Source organism: Nesoenas mayeri, assembly GCF_963082525.1.
Source record: "Nesoenas mayeri genome assembly, chromosome: 14".
Lineage (NCBI taxonomy): Eukaryota > Metazoa > Chordata > Aves > Columbiformes > Columbidae > Nesoenas > Nesoenas mayeri.
Window position 1 is genome coordinate 7,615,861 of NC_137556.1, and position 21,915 is coordinate 7,637,775.

Sequence of the window (21,915 nt, forward strand, 5' to 3'; positions counted from 1 at the left end):
TATCCGCGCCGCCGCCATCTTGAAATTGTTTTTCCTCTCAAGAGCCGAGTTGAGAACAAATAGGCGGAGCTTCCTGGGTGGTGGGCGACGTCACGCCGCGTAGCGCGTCACGAGCCGTGAGGGACATCCGTCTGAGCCAATGGAAAGGCGCGGAAGCGCGAATTGAGCAGCGAGCTGGAAGCGGCCTCCGGCGCGTTTAAAAGGCACGAGCAGGGAGGGGGCGGGGCGGCGGCGCAGCCAATCAAGCGCGCCGGGGGGCGGAGCCAGAGGTGATTGACAGGGGGAGTACTGCAGCGGCGGGAGCCCCGGCCCCGCTCACCGGCGGCGGGAGGTTCGTCCCGCACCCGCGGGCTCCCCGGCAGCACCGGCCCCTGCAAACAGGCTCTGCAGCGACCGCGAGGAAGGAAAGGCCTGGAGCAGAGGGTCACCGATCACCTCAGGGGATGGGATATCGCCACCTCTTCTTCTGACATCCCCAGCCAAGCCTGGTCCCTGGAGTCCAACAGAGGTGATAAAGGCTGGGGCAGTTGTAATTAGACAAAGCAAGGCAAACAGGTTTAAGTTTCTTTATTGATTAGTTTTTACATATTTTTTTTTTTCCAAGTTGCATCAACAGGTACCTTTTTGAAATGGACAGGTCTTTCTGCAAGTGAAATCACAGTGCTTGTTCAGCAACAATGAAGAGAAAGGAAAAAAAATCCAAATAAACATAAACCCCACTCCTTGAAACCATGAGGCAACACCATTCCCAGGGGAGCAGCGAGGGACAGAGCCCCACGCCCACCAGCACAGCGGAGCTCTGGAAGGAACAGCAAGAGACACCGCAGAGATGTGTGGCTTTCTGCAATTAGCACCTGCAATAATCTCTCCTCAAGGCCAGGAGTCAATCCTAAAGCCAGACATTGACAACACATCGTATTATTTCTGCAATAACTCGCTCTTAGCTGGACACAGAAGGGCTGTATCACCTCCAGTGACACAGGGTTACCTGCAGCTCCACCAGCTCCAGTAGAAAAACCACCTTTTCAGCATTTCTACCGCCTCGTGTTTCAGACCCTGTCTGCACCTACTTCCATATGGTTTTGCTCTGATTTAAGGTCTTGGTCTAACAACCCCCTGGTCTGCAGACACAGCAAATGCTTTTCAGAAGCTGCCACCCTTGTGGCAAGAGCCCCTAACATACCTTCAAGTGTTTTCAACAGTGCCAAATCCAGTTCACAGGTTACAAGCAGGTAAAGCTTCAGTACTTCAAAAGCAGAGCTGCACTTTAAAAAGTACTCAGAATAAGCAGATATTATTTAAAGCCTCAGAGGAAAAAACACAACTAAGAGTGATTTGAGGTTAAACTGAGCCACCCAAGTCAGAAAGCAGGATAAAGAGTAACTTTGGAGTTGTCTATCCATTTTGGAAAGTCTTCATTTATTGTTGTGATTATTTAAGCATCATACACTATGGTATCAAAAAAAGCCGTAACATGCAGACAGGAGACCTTCTCAGGAAATTTAGCAGAAGCAAATGTAGATTTACAGTTAGCTTTAATATAATATAATTTTAAAAGCTGATAGCAGATCTTAAGTTCACTTTTGATGCTTTGAAAGAACATGTATGCACATGAATTGTTTGGGAATTTAAGGCAGTTTGCATATTAAGATAAAAAACATTACATTAATAGATTTGTGTTATGCTCAAAATGTTAGCTCAATTGAAACCATTTACATATACTTCATCTCAAAGGACCGAGAGTCATAAATAGCAGCTGCTCCTTGATAAAAATACAGTCCTGAGAACAAACTAGTAGCAATGCTTAAGCTATGACATCTTCCATGTCAGAGAATAAGCTATTTTTGCAATAAGGAGCAGTATTTACCAGGTGTTCAACAGGCAAAGGCATTCTAAACATGCAAGAGCTCCCAACAGAAGTCTGAAATTACTTCCAGTATCGTGCTTACAATAGTTTATTTGCACACTGCAGAAAGATCAAGAAATCCTGCTATGCATTTGTGATCACTAATATTTCAAACACAATAACCAAGGGATACAACATAAGGACAGGCAGTAAAAGGTGTTTTACAACCTCCCCCCCACAAAAATCAAGTCTTTTAGTAATTGGTTAGATTGTTTGCAAGGTAATTGGAACACTTTCCCCTCCCCAACCCATGGGAGTTATTCCCCCACACTATACCTATGACCAAACAACACTGGAGTGTTTAAATTCAGTGCAAGAAAAGTAATTTCAGGACATTTAATTTCACTCTAAAGAAAGGCAAAAGTTTATCTATATAGACATCCAAACGCCAACATATTTGGTACAGTGTAATGAAGTTACATAGATTTGCCCTCAGAGATATGCTCTCATAGTGATCACCTGCGTTACACAAAAAAGGTGTTTGAAACAGTATAATATGGTAGACTCAACGCTTTAAAAAAATTTATTCAGCTGGAATTGGAACTCCCTAACATTCACAATATAATTTAGGATGCATTTGTTACATGAAGAGCAGATAAAAAGACTTAAACAGTTTCACATACCAGTTACAATATTCCACATGCTCCTTCCCCACCTACAATACTGACATCTTGGTTGCGGTTTTTGTTTATTTTTTTTTCCTTAAGAAATACTCAGTTTAACTTGTCTACCTGCCTACCTCCCCATTTTACAGGAGTAGACATACAGTGATAAGAGTGAGAGGATATGGGACACTGTCCTATCCAGTGTTTGGACCCTGGAAAGGAGTAGGCCTAGCTACAAAAACAGAGTTTGACAATGAGCTGAACATGAAACGCTTCAGCAACTGAGGCAACACTACACTCAAGAAAAAGCTGTATAGTTACAGAGAAAGGAAAGTGTCAGTGGCTGAACAGAGGGGAAAGGGGGAAGCAGTCAAACTCCCCCAACAACCCATTAGGTTTACAAAAAGAGTTCAAAAACTAACAAAATCCATTCTCCGCAAGGTCCACAGGACTAGATGGCACATTAAGATGACCCACTCCATATCCTGTATCATTTGTTAACACTTAACAGGGCTTTAGCCATGCAAAGTATGTGTATCCTATAGACTGGCTCCTTCCTTCCATCCCTTCTTCCTCCTTCCCCTCTTGCTGAAAGAATGAAGTTGATTGATTAGAGAGTTTCACTACTGGTTTCCACATACATCCCCCCAGGTTTCTTTCAAGGGCAGAGGGGTTGTCAAATACACTGACAACTTTTCTTCAAACAATTATCAAATTTTAAGGGATACAAAGACATTGGTGCATTTAGGAATTTACATATTTGTAAAAAAAAACCTAGTTAAAAAACTGCATTTTTATCACCTAGCACTGTCAAGATTCATTGTTATTTTTCACTAATATATTAAATTAAGCCAAGGTCTGAGACTGGAAAAGTTCTACCAATCTACTTAAAAACAGAAAAGAATATTTAAAACCAAAAATGAAAAGGTTAGTTATGTTACATTCCAAAATCCACAGCCCATTATATTAAATGCACTCTTTCTACAGGAATGATGTTCTTTAAAACAGATGATCGCAAAGATTTTACTGCTAGACACTCCATTACATTGGATAGTGTAACTGGAACCTGTGGATGGTGAAATCTTGAGGTTTGTCCAAGTTTCAGTGTAAGGTGTCCAAGGTCCTCTCCCAGAACCATGTTTGAAACAAACAAAACAAAAAAAAACCCCAACAGATCAAGTTCTTATGACTTTGTTTTTCAATCTTTCCTTGGCTTTCTGTTTCTGGGTGATCTATTCACAGTTTCCTCCTCCTGCAAGAAAGCAATGTGTATAAACATCAAGGAAATGAAATCTAAGAATATCTTTAAAAAAAAAAAACATTTTGATCAAACTTACAATCTACTTGCAGTTCTACATTAGGATTTAATTTCTGAAGAGAGCTATTGCTGCTGCTACCCTTCCTTTCTACACATGGCAAACACACAAATCCTCTTCTTTTCACAGTGGACATCCACTATCTGCTGAGTACTCAACAGCTTCGGCGAGAATCCCTTTAACTTCAAGCAACATTCCACCCATTTTTAAGTCAGCATGGAGCACTTAAGAGGTCACATTCTGACTGAACACAAAGCCGAATAAGCCTTTTGCCTCAAGAAGACGCATTCCACACAACCCCGCTCCTCTCACGATGCAGGCTCGGCAGCAGAGCCTTTAGCAAGGTGCCCAGCTCTGCTGAAGTTGGACACAGCAACTTCTATTCTGCAGGGTGATTAGGTTTTCCAATGTTCTGACACTGGGAGGGAGTATCACGTGAGCCAGGTTAACTTTTAACACTTTAGTAAGGCTCATTTTACATGACTTAAGGAAAAAAGTGCATGAGACTTCCAAAGATTAAGCACTCTTACCTCTGATGCAGGTTTCCTGTCCTCATCCTCCTCCTCTTCCTCCTCCTCTTGACTAGCATTTCCTATATCAGCATCACTTTTCTGCTTCTCTTCTAAGTGAGGTTAAAAAAATAAGAAAGAAAAATATCATCTTCATTTCTGACTTCCCTTCAGTTCACATTGGCTTTACTCCACATGTGCCAATCCTGCTGGTTTGTTCTCTCAGAAAAAAACTCAAACCATTTCAAGATGCGACAGATGCACTTGACCCCTTTCCCCCCTTAACCAAGCTGGCAGCAGTCTGGTCCAGGCTCCACAGGAGGTAAAGGCCTCAGCTGTAGCCAGGCCAAGAACTCCTCTTAGGAAACCCACGAAGGAGCAGAACACCGAGAACATCAAGAAGTTGTGGGTACAAGGACTCTCGTGCAGACCCTTCCCACTATGTGCAACTTGACTATGAGCTGACCAACCCATTCCACATTTCTGATAGCCTGGGTGAGCTGCTGTGAGCTCTCCCTGCTAGACAAGCGTGGCTGTATCGCAATGAGCTTTTATCAATTGCGGATCACTGGACGAGCCAAATTTAACTTTTACATTCATTGTTTCGCTTAAATAAGTAAATTTAAGACAGAATTAATAACTTAAAACTGTTTTTTAGTGTATTGTCTGTTTACCATTACTTAGTAGCTATATTTGTGCCAGTTTTAAACTGTATGTTGTAAAGTTGGTAAACTTGTGTCTAATTGAGCAAAACAAAGCAGCTACAAACTATCAACAGCACCAGCAAGATAAGGCCTGTTTTGTACCTTATTAAGCAAAACACAAGCCAGTGGAGCGAGAGAACAAAATAACGCCTTCAAGGCCAGCACAAAGCAGCTACAAACTATCAGCATCTGCAGCTAAACAAGATAAGGGCCTGAAGACAGTGGAGGAATCCAATGAGAATCTGCACTTCTACATCTCCTGTCCCTGTACAAATCATTCTGAAATGACTGATTCTCCTTGGCATATTTCCTCCACACAGTGAAAGAGCGAACCCTGCCATCTTGCTCTGGTAAGTTGCACTTTTCAGTGATCCAAACACTGCTCTGCAGCAAGGACCCCAAATTACTCTTCAGCAACACAAAACAGTCTAGTTTACCTACCTAATTTTTCCTCATTTGCTTCCTCCTCCTCTTCCTCTTCTTCCTTGTCTCCTTTGTCTTTTTCTTCCTCTTTCTCCTCATCCATCACATCAGGCTGAGGAGCATCAGTCTTTTTGTATTCTGCAGCACTTGGCTGTTTCTAAAAGAAATTGTCAAAACCAGGCAATTCTTTATGACATGAAGGCACATTTTACTGAATCTCTTTTTAAAGACTTTACTACTTATTGTTGGAGGAAATGCGTACCTTCCCAGAGCAGCAGAAAAGGACAACAAGGAACACTGGCAAAGCCACAGTGAGGATGTAGACTATCCAAAGCCAGGGACGCTCTTCAGCAGCTGCCATCATCTGGCCCACAACGCCAGGCTGTAAGATAAAAAGAACCATCAAATTTCATCCCACACTGCAAAGTCGTAGCAGTGAAGCTACAGAATTTTCAAGTAGGCTTTTTACAACTCTGAACATTATATTTCATACCTCAAAAAATTAAAGCTTACCTTCACAAGTACTTTTTTCCCCATAGGTTACAAATTAAGAATTCGATTAAACTTAACAGTCCAATTGTCAGAGTAAAAACTTTACAAGAGATCAGCAAGTACTCATTGCTACTTAATAGTCACCACTATTATAATTAGGAACTAAGGTTCCGATCTGGATTATCATAAACCCTAGCCTTAGTACACGTAGGTATATACTGATAAAGACTGTAGGAGAAAACATCAGCAATACTCCTAGTGCTCCAGTCAGAAGCACACAATCAAACCTTTATTTCTCACCTCTGCAGCACCATCAGCTGCCTTTTTCAGCCCCCATCCATCACTCGCCCAATCATCAGCCACCGCTCTTTCAGTACAGATGATAAAGTTGTCAAAAAAGATGTCTGAGGTCATTGACCACAGCTCCAGTCCCACAGCAGTGAAGGGAGTCATCTTGAAAGGTTCCAAGTCTTCAAAGAAATCCGGGTTTGGGATCTTCCTAGGTTTCCATATACCCTAGGAAAGGCAAAAGACATTCAGCCTCACCTGCTGTAACACCATTTTTAGTTTTAAGTCCATTTTGAATGGAAAAAAACACTAATCCATTGAACTTAATTACAATGTCTATGGGTGCAACTCATCAGGTTCTGGGAAACAATTCTCATTTATGCTACAAATAAGTGAAATCAAGTAAGAAAACCCTTTGAATATGTCCACCTGAAACACAGTACAATCATGACAGTATTTGTATTCTTAATTACACCTGCTGAACCTAAATCACTTTGCTTTTTGTAAGAGAAATGCTGCATTGACCAGCAGTTTAAACATTGAAAACACAAACCTGATAGTTCACATTATCAATCATAGGAGGCTTCCATTTGCCCTTGTAGTTTGGATTGTCAATCACTGGTCGCTGCCAGGTACCACAGCCAGGGGCTGTCTCACATTTAGGATTTGCAATCTGAGGTGCCTCCCATTCACCATCCATATCCTCATCCCTGAAAAATGAAATTCAGTTTTGAAGTCCAGCCTTTATTCTGTATAAAGACAGGACTCGGATAACGTCTGATTTCTAGGAAAATTAAAATTCCTACCATAAAATGGAAATACAGAAATAGAAATACAGGCGTAGGCCTGTAGATAAAGACACTGCAGAAGGAATGAGCATTTTGAGAAGTAGCCTGGAAGCACAGAAGCTCAACAAGAGCCAGTCCATGAGCACAGCCTCCCCCAGCACACCTTCCACATACAGTACAACTCCAAGATGACCATCCCTGCCCTCTTCAGTTTACAATTACAGAACTGAATAGTGCAGGTGAACACAAAAACAACAGATGCCTTGGACCAACTTTTGAAGCATCAGCAACTTTGTTAGCAAGCAACAGTGAACCAGCTCTTCCAATACTTGTAAAAGCCAGTACCCAAGCCATGAAATATTTGCAGTCATTGGCAACAGGCAGTAGACATACCAATCTTCAGGCTTCTCAGCATCAGGGTCTGGTACATATTCTGGCTCATCATCCAACCAGCCCTCTGGTTTCACTGCATTTTCATCTGCAATCTTTGCAGGAGCATCCTCATCCCTTGAGAGCAGAATATTTTGTATTAACACACACAATACATAAAAGTACTCAACCCCAAGGCACGATTCTACAGACTCTGAACAAGCTCACTGACCTAGCCAGCCAGCTTCACTTCTGATGGGGTACACCAAACACCCTAATTTCAGAACTGAATTGCCTTGCAATCTCTTACCTACATACATGCCTCATGGCACAGTCATGGTGCCAACTGTAAATTAATGCTACTCATTTTCAAAGCCAACCTAGAAAGAGCGTATTATAGCAAATCCCATATTTGCAGTGGTCACTGCAAACACGCATTTGAGCTTTGAGTCTATTGTTCACAAAGCTTAGGTTCAAAGACAGAAATCCAGTATCAGTTTCTGATTTAGGATGTCAGATATTTCAGTCCCTTGTAACTATGTATTATACAAACGACTATAGTATTTTACAGTTACACCTTCTGCAGCTCATCTTTTGGCCTCATCAAGAATGAAGCATCAGCTGGCACAGCCGTTTCAGTAAAACCTTTATCTGTGGCCAGCACAGTAACAGGAGCACTCAACAGTAATTCCCAGGTAACGTGGGTCCTGTCTGCCTTTGTCTACCAAACTGCTGCCCTTACACCTAAACTGATTGTCTTAATTACAAGGGTGAGTCTCAAAACCTTCTATAAGTCATCCAAGAAAGATTTTTTTATCAGGACAAAATTATCAGGGCAAGGCCTCAACCAGTTCCACCCCTCCAACAGCTTACCAGTCATCTGGTTTCACAGCATCTGGGTCTGGAATTTTTGGTCTCTCATCCCAGTCCTCAGGCTTCTGGTCATTCGGGTCCTCAATCTCTCGGGGTGGATTAACAGGAGGAGACATGTCATTTAGCAAGTTCCCACTGTTGACAACCGTTTGATCAACCAGTATTTCAAAACTATTGTCAGGATTCAAGACTGTAAGGAGAAAAGTTGATGTAGCCATTACACACATGATACAAAGAAGGCATCCTAAAGCATCACTCGTGCTCACTGTACAACTAAAACTTCAGCAATCCAAGCTACCACCTACCCAGCAACTGTTTTAAAGAATTGTTAAGAAACTTTCTCCTTATGCCAAAACATAACTAGCAACAGTGTACCACATCTCACCTGGTGAGAAAGAAGAACCATTGCAGGAATCCTACTTTAAATATGCTAAAAGCACAAAGAAGTCTGTAGAGTAATTTACCAGTTACCAAATCAAGCTGACATTGGCACAGTAAGTACTGCTTTAGTAGTAACAATGTACGTATTTACATTCTACTCAAGAATACGATTCCCTACTATTGACTCACAGGATTTTAGTCTCACTCCTTTATCCATTGCTGCTTCTATAGTATAAAAGTTAGAGAGATCCTCCTGAGTAGTCCCTGAAATATTTCATAGTTAATACACCACACCAGACACTGTACTTTAGGAACCACTGAGTTTGTCCTGTACTATGAAAGCAGCAAGAACGAACAGTAAGTCTCTAAATTTAAAGCCTAGTATACCCCAAATTACTAGGGGGGAACGTTAAAGCAGCTCATAAATGTTGATAATTGTTTTGGATATACTTAGCATACCAAGTTACTTGCAACTGCTCTGAAATTCAGTTCTCCTTTTAACTACTAAGTTCAAGGTCTTATGACCTTTCTCACATGAATCAAGACTTCCTGAAAGGAAGAAATAAGCCTTTGTATAATAAGGTCAGCTATTCCATTCAGAGCTTTGAAGTGGCTTTTAGTTGTATGGTGTGAATCTGGCTTATTTTATAAGATTTTTATTTAAGAAACACAGTAATAGTTATTGGCATGCACAATTAACAGTCACCATACCCAGAGTATAAAGATGTGTCTTCTTATCAGTAAAGTAAGTCTTCAGGTCTGCATCTGGACGCTTTGCATGCTTCTCTTCGTATTTGCCAGTCTTTGGGTTTTTGTGCCGGAAGATGAAGTGCAATTTATAGTCCTCTCCACATTTGTCAGGGCCAAACATGATTGTATATGGAGTTTTGTCATGGAACTGATCCTTTAAAAACAATGCAAAACTTCATTATGTTATTTTGAAATACAATTTATGTCACTGCGTGGCATAAGAACTCCCAATTCATTAGAAATTATTTTACAACTTGGATATCAAGCCAGTGAAGTACCAGCACTAAACCCTGTACGATAAATACAAGGCTCTAGAGGAAACACCAGAATTATCCCAGCTACTTGATTTTGCACCTTTGGTTTCTACTTTCCAGTAGAGAAAATAACAGTTATGCAAGTGTTATCAAAAAGATAAGCGTAAGTGACAACCACAATATTTACATGTATTCCTACATCACAATAAAGGATTCTAAGAGCTATCAATATAGAAGTATCACTTACTGGTAATAATGAATGCTAATCCAGTGAGTTTCTTCCACACAAAGTGATGGAAGTGAGGCCAAGTTGTCTTTTATTTACACACTTATGTACTGTCTCAATCTGACAGCTAACTGGATACAATAATCTCACCACTGAACACTGCAAGTTGATTTGTTCTTGTTAATGTTACATTAAAATTCAATGCCCCTATGAAACTGGCTGGAGAGCCATGTGGTCTTTTTGTGGCCTTTTTTTAATAATAATTTGGATTCTGTAGTAATAATAGAACTCCAATGAGACTGCAGAAGGGAAGTAGAAGACAAAAAGTACTTCCTATAAAGTGTAGGAAGATGGCTAAAGAAAACCCATAGGCTACACAAGCTTACGCAAGGTGACCCAGCAGTTAATCTTTATCTGAATAGGCTAAACCACTTTAGGTAGGTATATGATTGAGAGGAGAGAAAGCGATTCTTAACCCTTAGGCATTACGGTCTCTTTCATTGACCACACTTTAAGATGACACGTTATGAAGCAGGTGGCTCTGTAAAGCCAGCATGTGCAGCTGAACATGTAAGGCTGCATCCAGTCCAACCTCTCAAGACTTTTAGAAAAACTATACCAGCAAATCACAAGTGGCTTCACACATTAAAAGCAAAACACTAAATGCAAGGTGTATTTTTAGTTATTTATATCAATCTGTTTTAGAAGATGAAACATTGAACCTCTCTTCTGTGCAACAGCTTCCTGAAGAGGTGTATTTTCATACGCTGACTACTCTCATAGCCTCCTCTCTTTGGTCCTAGAACCTTGGGAAATACGAAGTATTGCCAACTTTAGCGGAGACCTACAGCTGCTACTAGGCAACTCCAGAGTTTTCACTCGAGAGGCCAGAAGATTTCAGTATTTATCCTCTCTGACTGAAAATAGTGGGAAACTGCTGAGAACCCCCAAAGTACTTTGGAGATGAGGCCCCAAATATGCCACATCACTTTACTGAAGAGGTTTCTTCAGGGAGAAGCAAAATGAAAAAGCTTTCTTGCACGGCTAATACTCATAGTAATGGCATTACTCACCAGGTTCAATTCAGGGGTCTTTGAAAGTAATTTCACATATGCTCCACCACACTCTATTCCATTTTGAAAGTTTACTTCATACCTAATTTTAGATTTGGACAGAGAAGGGAAGAACATGTTATACATGAGGAAAAATTACTTCTGTGATACACAATTAAAATTTTCAAGTACAAATTAAGAGTAAGACTGGTTTTCTGTTGTTCGCTGTAAATCATGTGCCCAGTGAATATTAAAAATACACTCTGCGCTCTAAGGACTAAGTAAATATTCATAAGGGTCTGAGAAACAAGAAAAATTGAGGATTTAGGAGACTTAACCTGACAGAAAATATTAAAATAATTGAGTGCTGATCTAGAGGTAGAAAGAAGGAAGAAAAAGCTTTCCAATATGTAAGACACTGCAACAGAGACTAAGATGAGCCAATTATTTTCCCCACAATTACTAGAGCAAACAACTCAATTTGCTAGACAACCAAAGTAACAGCAACTGGATCCCAGGAGAAGCCCCTTTAGGGTTCACGAGCATACAACAGTATATTTAGGGATGCCAAGGAGCCTGAAAAAGGCAAAACATCTCTGTCAGGAATAAGCTAAGTATGCTTGATCCTTTCTTGATGCCAGCAGCTGGAGTGCATGACCACTGGGATTTATTTTTAGCCTTGTATTTTGAGCCAGAACTCAACAGTCATGGCAAAGCAAGTGACCAATTCATCACCTTGTGCAAATAGGAATTAGCTTAGTCTTTGTTTAAAACTGATGAAGTAGGTAATAATGCACAATTCAACTGTTCTCATAATGACTTTTTTCTCCCTGACTTGCTAGTCTAACAGACAAGATTCTTCTACATCAGTCATGGCCAAACAGAGCAAATGAAGCTGTTCATCTTCCATGACAGGCAAACTAAGATAAAGGAAGGAGGAAATGAATGCATATTTACCACTCCATCCATTCCACCTTGGAGACAGGAGGCAGTTTACTGCATAAGGAAGTGCATTGACCTACATACAGACCAGCTTTTGTTCAAAAGGACAAGGACTTTCACAATTAGCAGTAAAAAAGTCAGTTGCCTGACCTTGTTACAATTAAATTAAGTGAAATGAAGTCTTGAGACAGATTGCTAAGTCTAGTTGTCATAGACTTCTTTCCTTTGCAGGTTTCAGAGGGATCCATGCTCTTCCTAACTTCCCAGTTTGGGAGCCTGGGTTGCTATTTTACTCTTAAACAACATAATAATAGGTTACAGCAACTTGCATCATCTAGACCCCCAATCAACAAAAGCTCAGTTATGCAAACTAACCTCAGCTTACCATCATGTCACCTTTGAAATAACAGAACACCCAGTTGTCCTTTACTTACTGTACAATAAGAGGTTTGGTATCAAAAACAAAAGGCTTGGAAAGTTTGGATGAAATTGCATGATGCTTGGCTCGGGTTACCAACACAAGCCCTTTGTCTCCTGGAAGCTTAGTGTCCTTCATGTCTTGGACTTCCCATTTACCTGAAGAGAAATTAACCAAATGTTACCAAAACTTGTCCAAAACAGTCTTTGTTTAGCCCAATTTTACAAAATAGTCAGCATTCTGCAATAACACCCTATAGGATACCTTATCAAATTACTGGCACAACATCTTCACTAAAACTTATTTTAAAACCTCCAAGAGGATATTTTGTCTAAATCAGAACTACACTTTATATTGCTAGCCAGGCATATAAACACCCCTCCCATTTTCTTCAGTGAATATAATTGTAACTGGGAAACAGAAAACTTGCACCTCTCCTTCAGGTATGGCAAACGACATCAGAAACATCTGTCATCCAAAACCCAGGTTGGACTCACCATCATATTTGGCAATCTCATCATCCGTATCATCTTTTTTGGCTCTGGAAAGGATCCATCTGGAAGACAGACATTCAATGGTTTGAAAAAACACACCTTATTTCGCCCACTAAAAATCCTTCCCTTAAGATATAACCCTTGGTGTTCCTATGACTACACCCCAGTGTCTTCATCACCTGAAGAGTTCTATCCCCAAGCCTGCAGATTTTTCTGCATTTGCCACTTCCCAGCCCACCTCGATGTAGGATCACGGCCTCAGTGCCTTGCTCTTGGAAAAACAATAAAGTTAAAAGAGTAGAATCTCACCATCATCACATTACCTGAAGTACAAAGTCAGGTAAGGATTAAAACATAACACATGTACCACTCACCCCTCCTTGTTACTAGAACTTAAGGAAATACTAGTTTAGCTCAGCACTTTAACAGTCAGCCTCATAGTCATTGCTGTAATTATCCCCAACCACTGTCCTTTGATTCAATTTTGAATGACACAGGTGACTAGAGAGGGTTTAATTGCTTTTCACCAAAGTTTTTAACTGTTTGCTATATTGAATCATCCTTCAGATTATACTCACCCATCCAGAGTTCCTTTATCAAAGGACTCTACAAAATACACCTCGCCAGTTGGGACTGGGGCCCTGTAGGTAACCTATGGGAGAAGAGAGTCATTTATGCACCTTCAAAGGCACATTCTCTACTCTAAAAAATAATGCAAGCATACCCAGCTCACATTTCCCATCCACAGTGAAGTACAGCTTTGCTGGAACACTCTTGCAGCATAAGTACAGAAGTAAAGACTGGTGCTTGTGCCAAGCCAGTATACTCATCTGCAACTAAAACTAAACTACACATCTAGGTGGAAATGTTAGCATTAACTCATATCACAGACTTCAAGGGTGGATCTAAGACTTTAGGAAGAACGTGGGGGAAATAAGAATAGGAATGAAGCAGTTAAGCTGAATTCCAAGCTGTGCTCCCATATAACATCTTGAATAACACCACAACATATTAAATGTTAGCAAAGTAAAGACAGTTCTGATCAGACTCACACAAACCACAACACAAGCAGTAACTCAGTTTAAAAAGAAGCTCCATGCCAAACCTTTGGAGTTGGAGGAGGAGTGCTTGTTTCAGGTTTTGACTCTTCCATCTCCTCAATGCCATCATCCAAGTCATCCTCAATATCAACTACATCATCACCATCATTATCATCATCCAGATCTTGTGCCTGGACAGCAAGGGTCCCAAGAGCGAGCAGGGTCACATACAGTAGCCATTTCAGCTCCATATTCTGAAAAAATAAAACAAGGCAAAGAGGTCAAGCCAATGCTGCATGCAGAGCAAGGTGTTGCTTCTCAGTACAAAGCCAAGCATCCAAGACTACAGGTAAAGTGCCTAGTCATACAAAAGAAAGTGCAAACCTATCTTTTCAGCTCTTATTTACTGCATCTGGTTGGTTGAGAGAGCTCTAAAAGCTGGAGAGGAATACAACATAAAACTAAAGTAGTTAAAACAGCTGAGTGGAGACCCATGTGTGGAAGTTTTACAGATCATGCTGCAGAAGTGTCAATTTTGCTCTTTCACTGCCACAGTCCATGAGCAGAACAGCAGACACATACCCAACACCACAACCTGTGCACCCACAAACACCTGAGCACAAAACCTACTTCTTGCTTGTGAAGAACTTTAAATGCATCATGGAGAAACTTCTGTGCGGAACTGAACAATACAATTAGCTCACTCTTTCAAGGACAGAGTAATCAACTCTCTATCTCCTGTTCAATATTTTTTGTCCTTTCAACTGTGGGACACTCATTTTCATTCACCAGTCCCCTTCTCCAGGTTTTACTCCTGAATTACTGCCAGTTGTTGATACTACTGGCAGATATCTATAAGCAGCTAGACAGTGAGGCAAACTAGGCAAGGCAATTTCTTACTATTTAGTAGTTGATTTGAATCCCTCCTTCCACTCTCTAGCTTAACAGGATGACCAAACACAAAAATCTGTAACAGAAGCTTTACAGAATTAAAGTATCACACTTCAACTAATTTATAAGGTGCTCAGTGAACTGTCACACCTAAAATATGATAGATCTCGGCAAGCTGTAGCTCAAGAGATTTTGTATGTAAAATGGGTTTCAATTTGACTTTCTTGCTAGAAAAACTGTAAGATCGTTGTAGTTTTAGACTGATATAGAAGGCAACACTCCTAACATGCAGCTCAGTTTTATCTGCCTCAAAAAAAAGCCACCCACGAAACCAATCTATGCCTTACTCACCTTTGCTTCCTTCAATCGTATTGCATGTTTTTTCTTCCAGAACCAGAGTTGTAACTGAGACTCATTTTTTGAAAGCAAGTACAAAACCAAACATCCCCTCCTTCCCTTACAGTCCTGCCTCAGGCTGCAGCCTTGTAGACTTATAAACATAACTCAAGCAGAGTTAATAGTGCCTGTAGGGGCATAAGTTCATGCTGGAAAACAAACTTTCAACTTTCCAAAGAATGCTTAGGCAACTAAAAGAATTTACAGTCTTAAAGGCTTATCGGCACTGTCCAATACTCAAAAACTACCTTGCATGCTGGAGCTACCATTCTTAGATTATTCTTTAACTTGCTTCTAAAGACAGAGGGGATGTTTCGTAACTATGACAAAACTGTATTTTAAAGACTTGCACTGAGGTCATGTCCAGTTTGTCACTACAGCAACATGCAACTGCAGCCAGTTTTCTAACAATAGTGATGGCCCTGAGGATTATGCTCTAAATGCACCCGCACAACCCTCCCCCAGGCCCAGGCAACCACACCGAAGCGCCTCGGAGCCAAGAGGACACCATGCCCAGCATGAACAGCTGATTCTAAGTGTTGCTCCATACCAGCAAAGCTTGTTTGCTTAACACACAGTGTGCAGCCAGAGTCAAAAACAGTTATAGACCTTGCAGCAGCTCATAGATCTTATTACTAATATGGGAACCACCATACAAACCAAGGAATGAAAACTGTCAAGCTAACATCGGTACCCTTAGAAGTTCAAGCTCCTCTTGCACAGATAGTACATTCTCCAAATAAAGTCATGCCCACCAGCATAAGCTCAGCACAGAAAACAAGAGCCTGAATTAATTTGAAAAAGTGACCTTTGGAGCTCTGGATGTGTCCTGAGTGCCTGAGCAGCCACAGAGGAGGTGGCACCAGGACACCTTTCCAAGAGAAGGGTTGACTTTTGCCTTACCAACAGGGCCTCACCAAACACATTTTTAGCAGAGCTACATTCCAAAAGATTTTGCCTCAAGTTTCATAACTGCTTTCAAATTATATTATGCAGCTACAATGACCACTTTGTGGTTTGGAAAGTGACCCATCCAGCAGGGGCAGAAGCCACGTCACTGCACATCTGTGCTCCTGATCCACCCTGTAGGTGTGCGCTTATCAGTCCATGTTCTGCCTGAACTTGAGGCCCCACCAAACCTCATTTCAAGGTAAAACTAAGTACTATCTGTTCAAGTTCCCAAACAAGCCTTTCTTCCTCCTCCTCAAAAAAATAAAAGCTAAAAGCATGAAGAGAAGCTAATGTGGTTTCATGTCCTTGCCTCTTTATAATCATCGGCAAGCAGCAATCACAAGTTTATATCCTTACAGAAAGCTGTTTAGGACACTTCCTACATATTAAATCAGTCCCAAATTCAGCATAAGCTACCATTCATACACCTGGAGTACAAACACAGAGCATCTCCTGCAACTGCCAGTTGTCATACCAAGCTCCTTTTCTGTTAATCTGTAATGACAGACAAACAAACTAAATCATAAGGAATAAGAGACACTATGTTCTCAGAAGAACAATTTAAGTGAACCACACAATCTTGGTATTTCAAAAGCTACTTCTACCCATAATGGATGTACTGCTGCGGGAGAAAATTTTAACTTCACACAATCCTTAGGGACACAACATAAACATGATTATGCCCTAGTAAATCAGGTTATTTCTAAATAGAAGATAGGGAGTGGAGAGGAAGAGAGAAGAAATTCAGGTTTTATACAAAACAGGCATAAACCAATTTTTTTAAGTGGAGCTTTAAGTTGCTGGCAATTACAGGTGTTCAATTAGTTACCTAAAATGTAGCCCAACCTTCAGCCACACAGCCACCTACTCTATTATGATAAGATTTCTCCCTTGAAGTGTCCAGTTTCCAAGCAATTATCATCACTAGCCAATTTTGACTTTGCTTCCACTTCCCTTCCTTAGCTTTAACTGTGTAATATTTCTGAAGGTTAGTGCATTTCTGATCATGCAACTGCTAAAAGCCTTTAACAAAGGAACCCTTTCATAATAGGTAAGAGCTTCTGACGTCTCCATTCTACTTCAGTGCCACCCTCATTTTCACCACAACGCTGCTGCAGGTCAGAGACGACTAAAACTTTATCTACTTTTTTTTTTAAATAAGGTCTTCAGTCACTTACAGACACTGGCACACCACTTAGATCAAAGGGGAAACTACTGCAGTATAATACCCAAGTGCTAACCAAGAAGAGATTTGAGACTGTCAGGGCTCACAAATCACTTGTTCCATGTGTCCGTCCACAGCGACTTCCACACTAGGAAATTTATAGCTGACATTTAAGCACCACTCACTTGATTGTGAAAAGCCTGAAGCATTTTCCCCTAGAACTTACAGGAGCTATAGCACAGCATTGAAAACAGACACCTGGAACAGCTGCACTACAGACTTCAGTTCTACAACATAAAAACTAAACCAAACTGGAGCGAGATCCAGAGACAGGATCAGCTTCTGAGAACACAGGGCTAAGCACTTGCTCCCTTTGGATTGCCAGTCACTCAGCTTCAGCTATTTATTTTTATTTAGAATCCCCCTTTCAATGGACATAAAGGGGAAAGTTCTTAATTAGTGGCATGACACTGGAAACACTTGGCCCATGCAGGAGACAGTTGTCACCATTCTAACATACGTGTCCCAGGGAAGGACATAGAAAGGGCCCACACAGAGGATGTGTCAGTCCTTTGCTATCACACTTCCAGAACATACTATTTAGAAAGTAACCTCCCTGTCAGATCAGAGCCTGCAAAACCAGTTTAATCATCTCCTTGGTTACTAATCTATTTGAGTGGTTAATCACGCCAGTTTTTAACACTGCATATTTCAGAATGCATAACTAGATTTTAATTGCCACTGGCTATCTAGTTTACTACTACTTCTTTTCAGAAGAATTACTAGTCAGATGAAACTGGTCTTATTAAAATTAAGTCACTATGAATTGCACCTCAGTAATTTAACTGAAAGAGCATCAGTAGTTTCTGTTTCAACAGCATCTGAAGTGACAGCTGAGTGACTTAAACACAGAAAGAACAAAATCTGCTATCAAAGTCCTGTGTTCCAAATACTGGACTTCAATACAGTATTTACAGTGGATGCACACCAGTAAAAACAAGCACAATCCATCCTCATGCAAGACAAGAATTATGGAAGAAAAATTTAAAGGCACAAAAGTTAAAGAAATCCATGACAACACACACCAAAAAATGCAAGATGAGCAGAAAGGCTGAGACACAGATACTAATCTTCCCTCTCAAATGAGATTTTTGTGGTTTCTGAGCAAAGGCTTGGCCACCCAACTTGGTGGTCCACTCATTTCTTAAAGTCAGAGCTACTGAAGAGCAGAGGAAACCTTTTCTACCTCTGATAGTCCCTCCACCTTCCACATCGCAGCTCCTCTGCGGTGCCAGGGTAACTGTTTACACAGCCTCATGATGAACCAGCAGCTGGTTTAAGACGGCTCGAAGTCCTTCCGCCGTGTTATTTTAACCCTGAATCAATACCCTAGTCCAATTCAGTACACAAAGGCAAAAAGAGTTGTAGCAAGACAAGTGAAAGTACTGTGAGATAAAGTGAGTAGTGAAGGATAAAGGAAATTAAGCTGCTGGCAGAAGAGTCAGCTTAATGCCACAGTTTCATGTACAGTTCTGTCATCCACGCTTGTCTAAGAAAGACTTGTCTTTTGGCAGATTTGAGAGATCTACACTCTATGGCCAAACACTACAATCTCAGCAACCAGTATATCACCTCACCACCCCTCTGAGAGTGATATAATAAAAATATAGTCATATATGCAGCAATTTCTATGATGCAGATGCTGTTTTTCCCCTTGAAGGCTTAGCAACTTCCAGCACCTTTAATATCATAACTCAAACAGCAGACAAGGCTGAACCAAACCCACCTTGCTTACACCAGGCCAGGGGCAGGAGCTCTGTGTGGGGGTTGTTTCCCCCCTCCCCAGTTTTATTTTAAAGCAAGGGGTGACTAGGATACACTGCTACATAAGATTTGAGGAAAGTCTCCTGGAAAGGATTAGCCAAACCTCCCCTGGAGAGCTCGACAGCCCCACAGAAAATGCTGCCTTCTGTTTGGGTTGTAAGGAGCACAAACCAGAGAAGAGATGAAGTATGAAAGGTGACAGCAACAAAGTGGGTTTTAATAAGCATTCCAAATATGCCAGTTTCTAAAAATAACGCACAACAGTACAGATACAGTACGGGAGAAAACACCATGTTCTGTTTGTCAGCAAGGAGACCATTCCTGCAGAACTGGAAGCCCTTGGAGGGCAAATACAGAACTGCAAGGCTTTTTGACCATAAAACAGATAGGCTGCTAGGGAAATTACATTAGGTGGGGGGAGATCTGGAGGCGCCCCAAGATCTTTCAGACCATCATGCCTAAAAATGAATTCAAGTTAATCATGCCACAGAACTGGTTCCAGCAAGAACAAGCTGCCACCATGATCACTATTAGAGGCAGAAAAATCAAAGGCCAGAAAGGGAAGTACAAGGCAGGGCTAAGTACAAGTCTCAGTGTATTCTCAGGAAAGGATTTATTCATTTACTCGGGGGGAAGTGCTGCAGCACATCAAATGAGAGGGTGATCCAACGGAAGCTGCAAACGTTCTTACTGTTGTGCACGAGGCTTCACTTCCTAGGAGGGCAGTTGATAACAGGAAGCAGTTTACATCTTATACACGGCTTGTGATGTTGTCTGTGAATTGTACAAGTCTTCTCTTCATAATATTTTTTTTAAACTAAAAACATTGAAACTTAATATAAACAAAAAGTTTAACTCAAAGCTTTTCCTGGTTTCATTAAGTGCCATATGACCAAATCAAAAGTAAGGAGGTTTCTGAAGCCATTTCAAGTGCATCAGAGTGCATCTTGAGTAACACATTTCAAACTGTATTTAACCAGTGTTTAATCTTTTTCATGTCATACTTTATTATAGTTCTGCTATTTCCTTGCAATATTTTAACAACTAGACAAATCACAGTGGGTAATATGAACCCTAAAAATCTGTGTGTCATTTACACTTATTTTACAGTGTTAAGTAAACACACTGTATCTAGAAATACATTACATTGCTAGAGACCAGTTTTCAGACATCCAACATACCCTAAATAAGTTCCAGAAAGAGTCTGCCATGATGCTCTGCAGAAACATTGCAGCATTACTGATGTTAACATTAATAAAATCTGGATTTTTACCATTACTACTACATGTCTGCTTCCCTTCACAACCAGATCACCTGCAGAATTTCTCTTTCTACAGCCTAGAAAGTTCTTAACCACAAAACTGCATGTGAAAGTTCACTCTTTAGAATCAGTACAGACAAGAAAGCAGTAGACTGTGCATGCTTTAATTCAAACGTGTGGGGTTTTTTTTTAAAGCACAAAACACAATCCTCAACCAAAAATAAGAAATGAGATGTCATTTATTATTGCGAAGGCACCCTACACAAATTATATTCAGGCGGTAAAAAAATCAAACATGTGTTTTAAGCCCCCCAAAATTCTCAGACCTCCCTGCTGCAGTCTCCTCCGTACTCCATTGTTTGATTAACTGCATCTTCCCCACCTGTTGAGCCCCCAGTTCTGCACCTTACGCACCCCCTTTCCAGAGCCTACCGCTTCCCCCGGCAGAGCCCAGGCCCCGCACCCACCTCCCCCGCCAGCTCCGCGGCTCTTCCCACTCACGGTGAGGGTTTTCAGGTAGCTCGAAGCTGTTTCCACACGTTAGCGCCCGACATCAGAGCGAGAAACCAGAGAAAGCCCAAACCGCACGCCAGCCCACAGCCCCTCTGGCCCCCGCCCGTCTCCCCGTCCCACCCCGCCCGGGAAAGGGGCAACCAAGCGCCCCCGGCCCCGCTGCAGCCGCGGCCCTGCCCCAAGCCGCTCCCCAGCCCCGAGGGCCCAGAACTTACCAGAAGACCCGCCGCTCCCCGCTAGGCCTCTCACAGGCCTACGGGGGCCGAGCGGGCGCCGGCAGCGCCTGCAGCCGCCCCGTGCCCGCCCCCAGCCGCCCGGCCTGGCCGCCCCCCTCACCCCAGCTCACGGAGGGCCCCGTCTACGCTGCTCCCAGGGGACACGCCGCCCTCCCCGCCCCGCCCCAGGCCGCACGCACAGGCCCGGCCGCTCACCGCACCCGAGGCCCGACAGTGCCTCGGCCCGCCGCCCCCGGGCTGCCCCGCCGCGTCCCCCCGCCAATACTCCGGCATGCCCCGCGGGCGGGCCCGCTCCCCCACCCCAACGATCGCGGATCTGCCCCACCGGCGGCGTCCGGGGGCGGGTGAAGCCGCACTCACCCCGCAGCGCCGCGGCCCCCTCCTCCGCGCCCCCCGCCGCGGCCCTCACCTCCGTCACGTGTCCGCACAACCGGGGCCGCCGCCGCCCGCCTATCTACCGCGCGCCAGCCCCGCCCCCGGCCCACCTCGCTCCGGCTCTCCCATTGGCGGAGAGCATGCCTGTCTGCCCTCCCCGCAGCGAGCGCTTCATCTGAATTGGCTGAAAGTGCCGCCGCTCAACGGTTCGCCCGCCTCAAAACACGCCCTCAACGGCGCTGCCCTTCGTGGAGCGCTTTTATTGGTTGGCGCGGTTGCAGGAAGTGCTGGGTGATTGGCTCTTTGACGGAGGTTGCTGAGATGTGGGCGGGGCCGCGGTGTCCGGGGTGGGTCGGTGGCTGACAGGGCGCTGCGGGCGCCCGGCGGGAGGGGCTGGGGCGGCGCTCGGGGTTCGGGGGTGCTGAGGGTCCGATCGTTCCGCTGCGGCCGCAGCGCTGAGAGACCCCAGCGGC

General features: G+C 42.7%; 1 protein-coding gene across 2 annotated transcripts; it reads right to left on the reverse strand.

The window, feature by feature from the left end:
- Positions 1–304: 304 nt before the first annotated feature.
- On the reverse strand, positions 305–21,533 carry CANX (calnexin). 2 transcript variants are annotated; one of them, XM_080353392.1, is made up of 15 exons: positions 21,477–21,533; positions 13,896–14,084; positions 13,369–13,442; positions 12,794–12,852; positions 12,313–12,454; positions 10,958–11,039; positions 9,366–9,558; positions 8,274–8,463; positions 7,425–7,538; positions 6,797–6,953; positions 6,256–6,471; positions 5,726–5,845; positions 5,482–5,620; positions 4,358–4,449; positions 305–3,763 (listed from the first exon to the last, which is right to left on the reverse strand). In XM_080353392.1, the coding sequence occupies exons 2-15, from the start codon at positions 14,079–14,081 to the stop codon at positions 3,710–3,712; spliced, it is 1,818 nt and encodes a 605-aa protein (XP_080209518.1). In that variant the 5' UTR covers positions 14,082–14,084; positions 21,477–21,533; the 3' UTR covers positions 305–3,709. The 2 variants fall into 2 exon arrangements, with proteins under 2 accessions (XP_080209518.1, XP_080209517.1); XM_080353391.1 differs by having other exon boundaries at positions 21,428–21,504.
- Between the last annotated feature and the right edge of the window lie 382 nt (positions 21,534–21,915).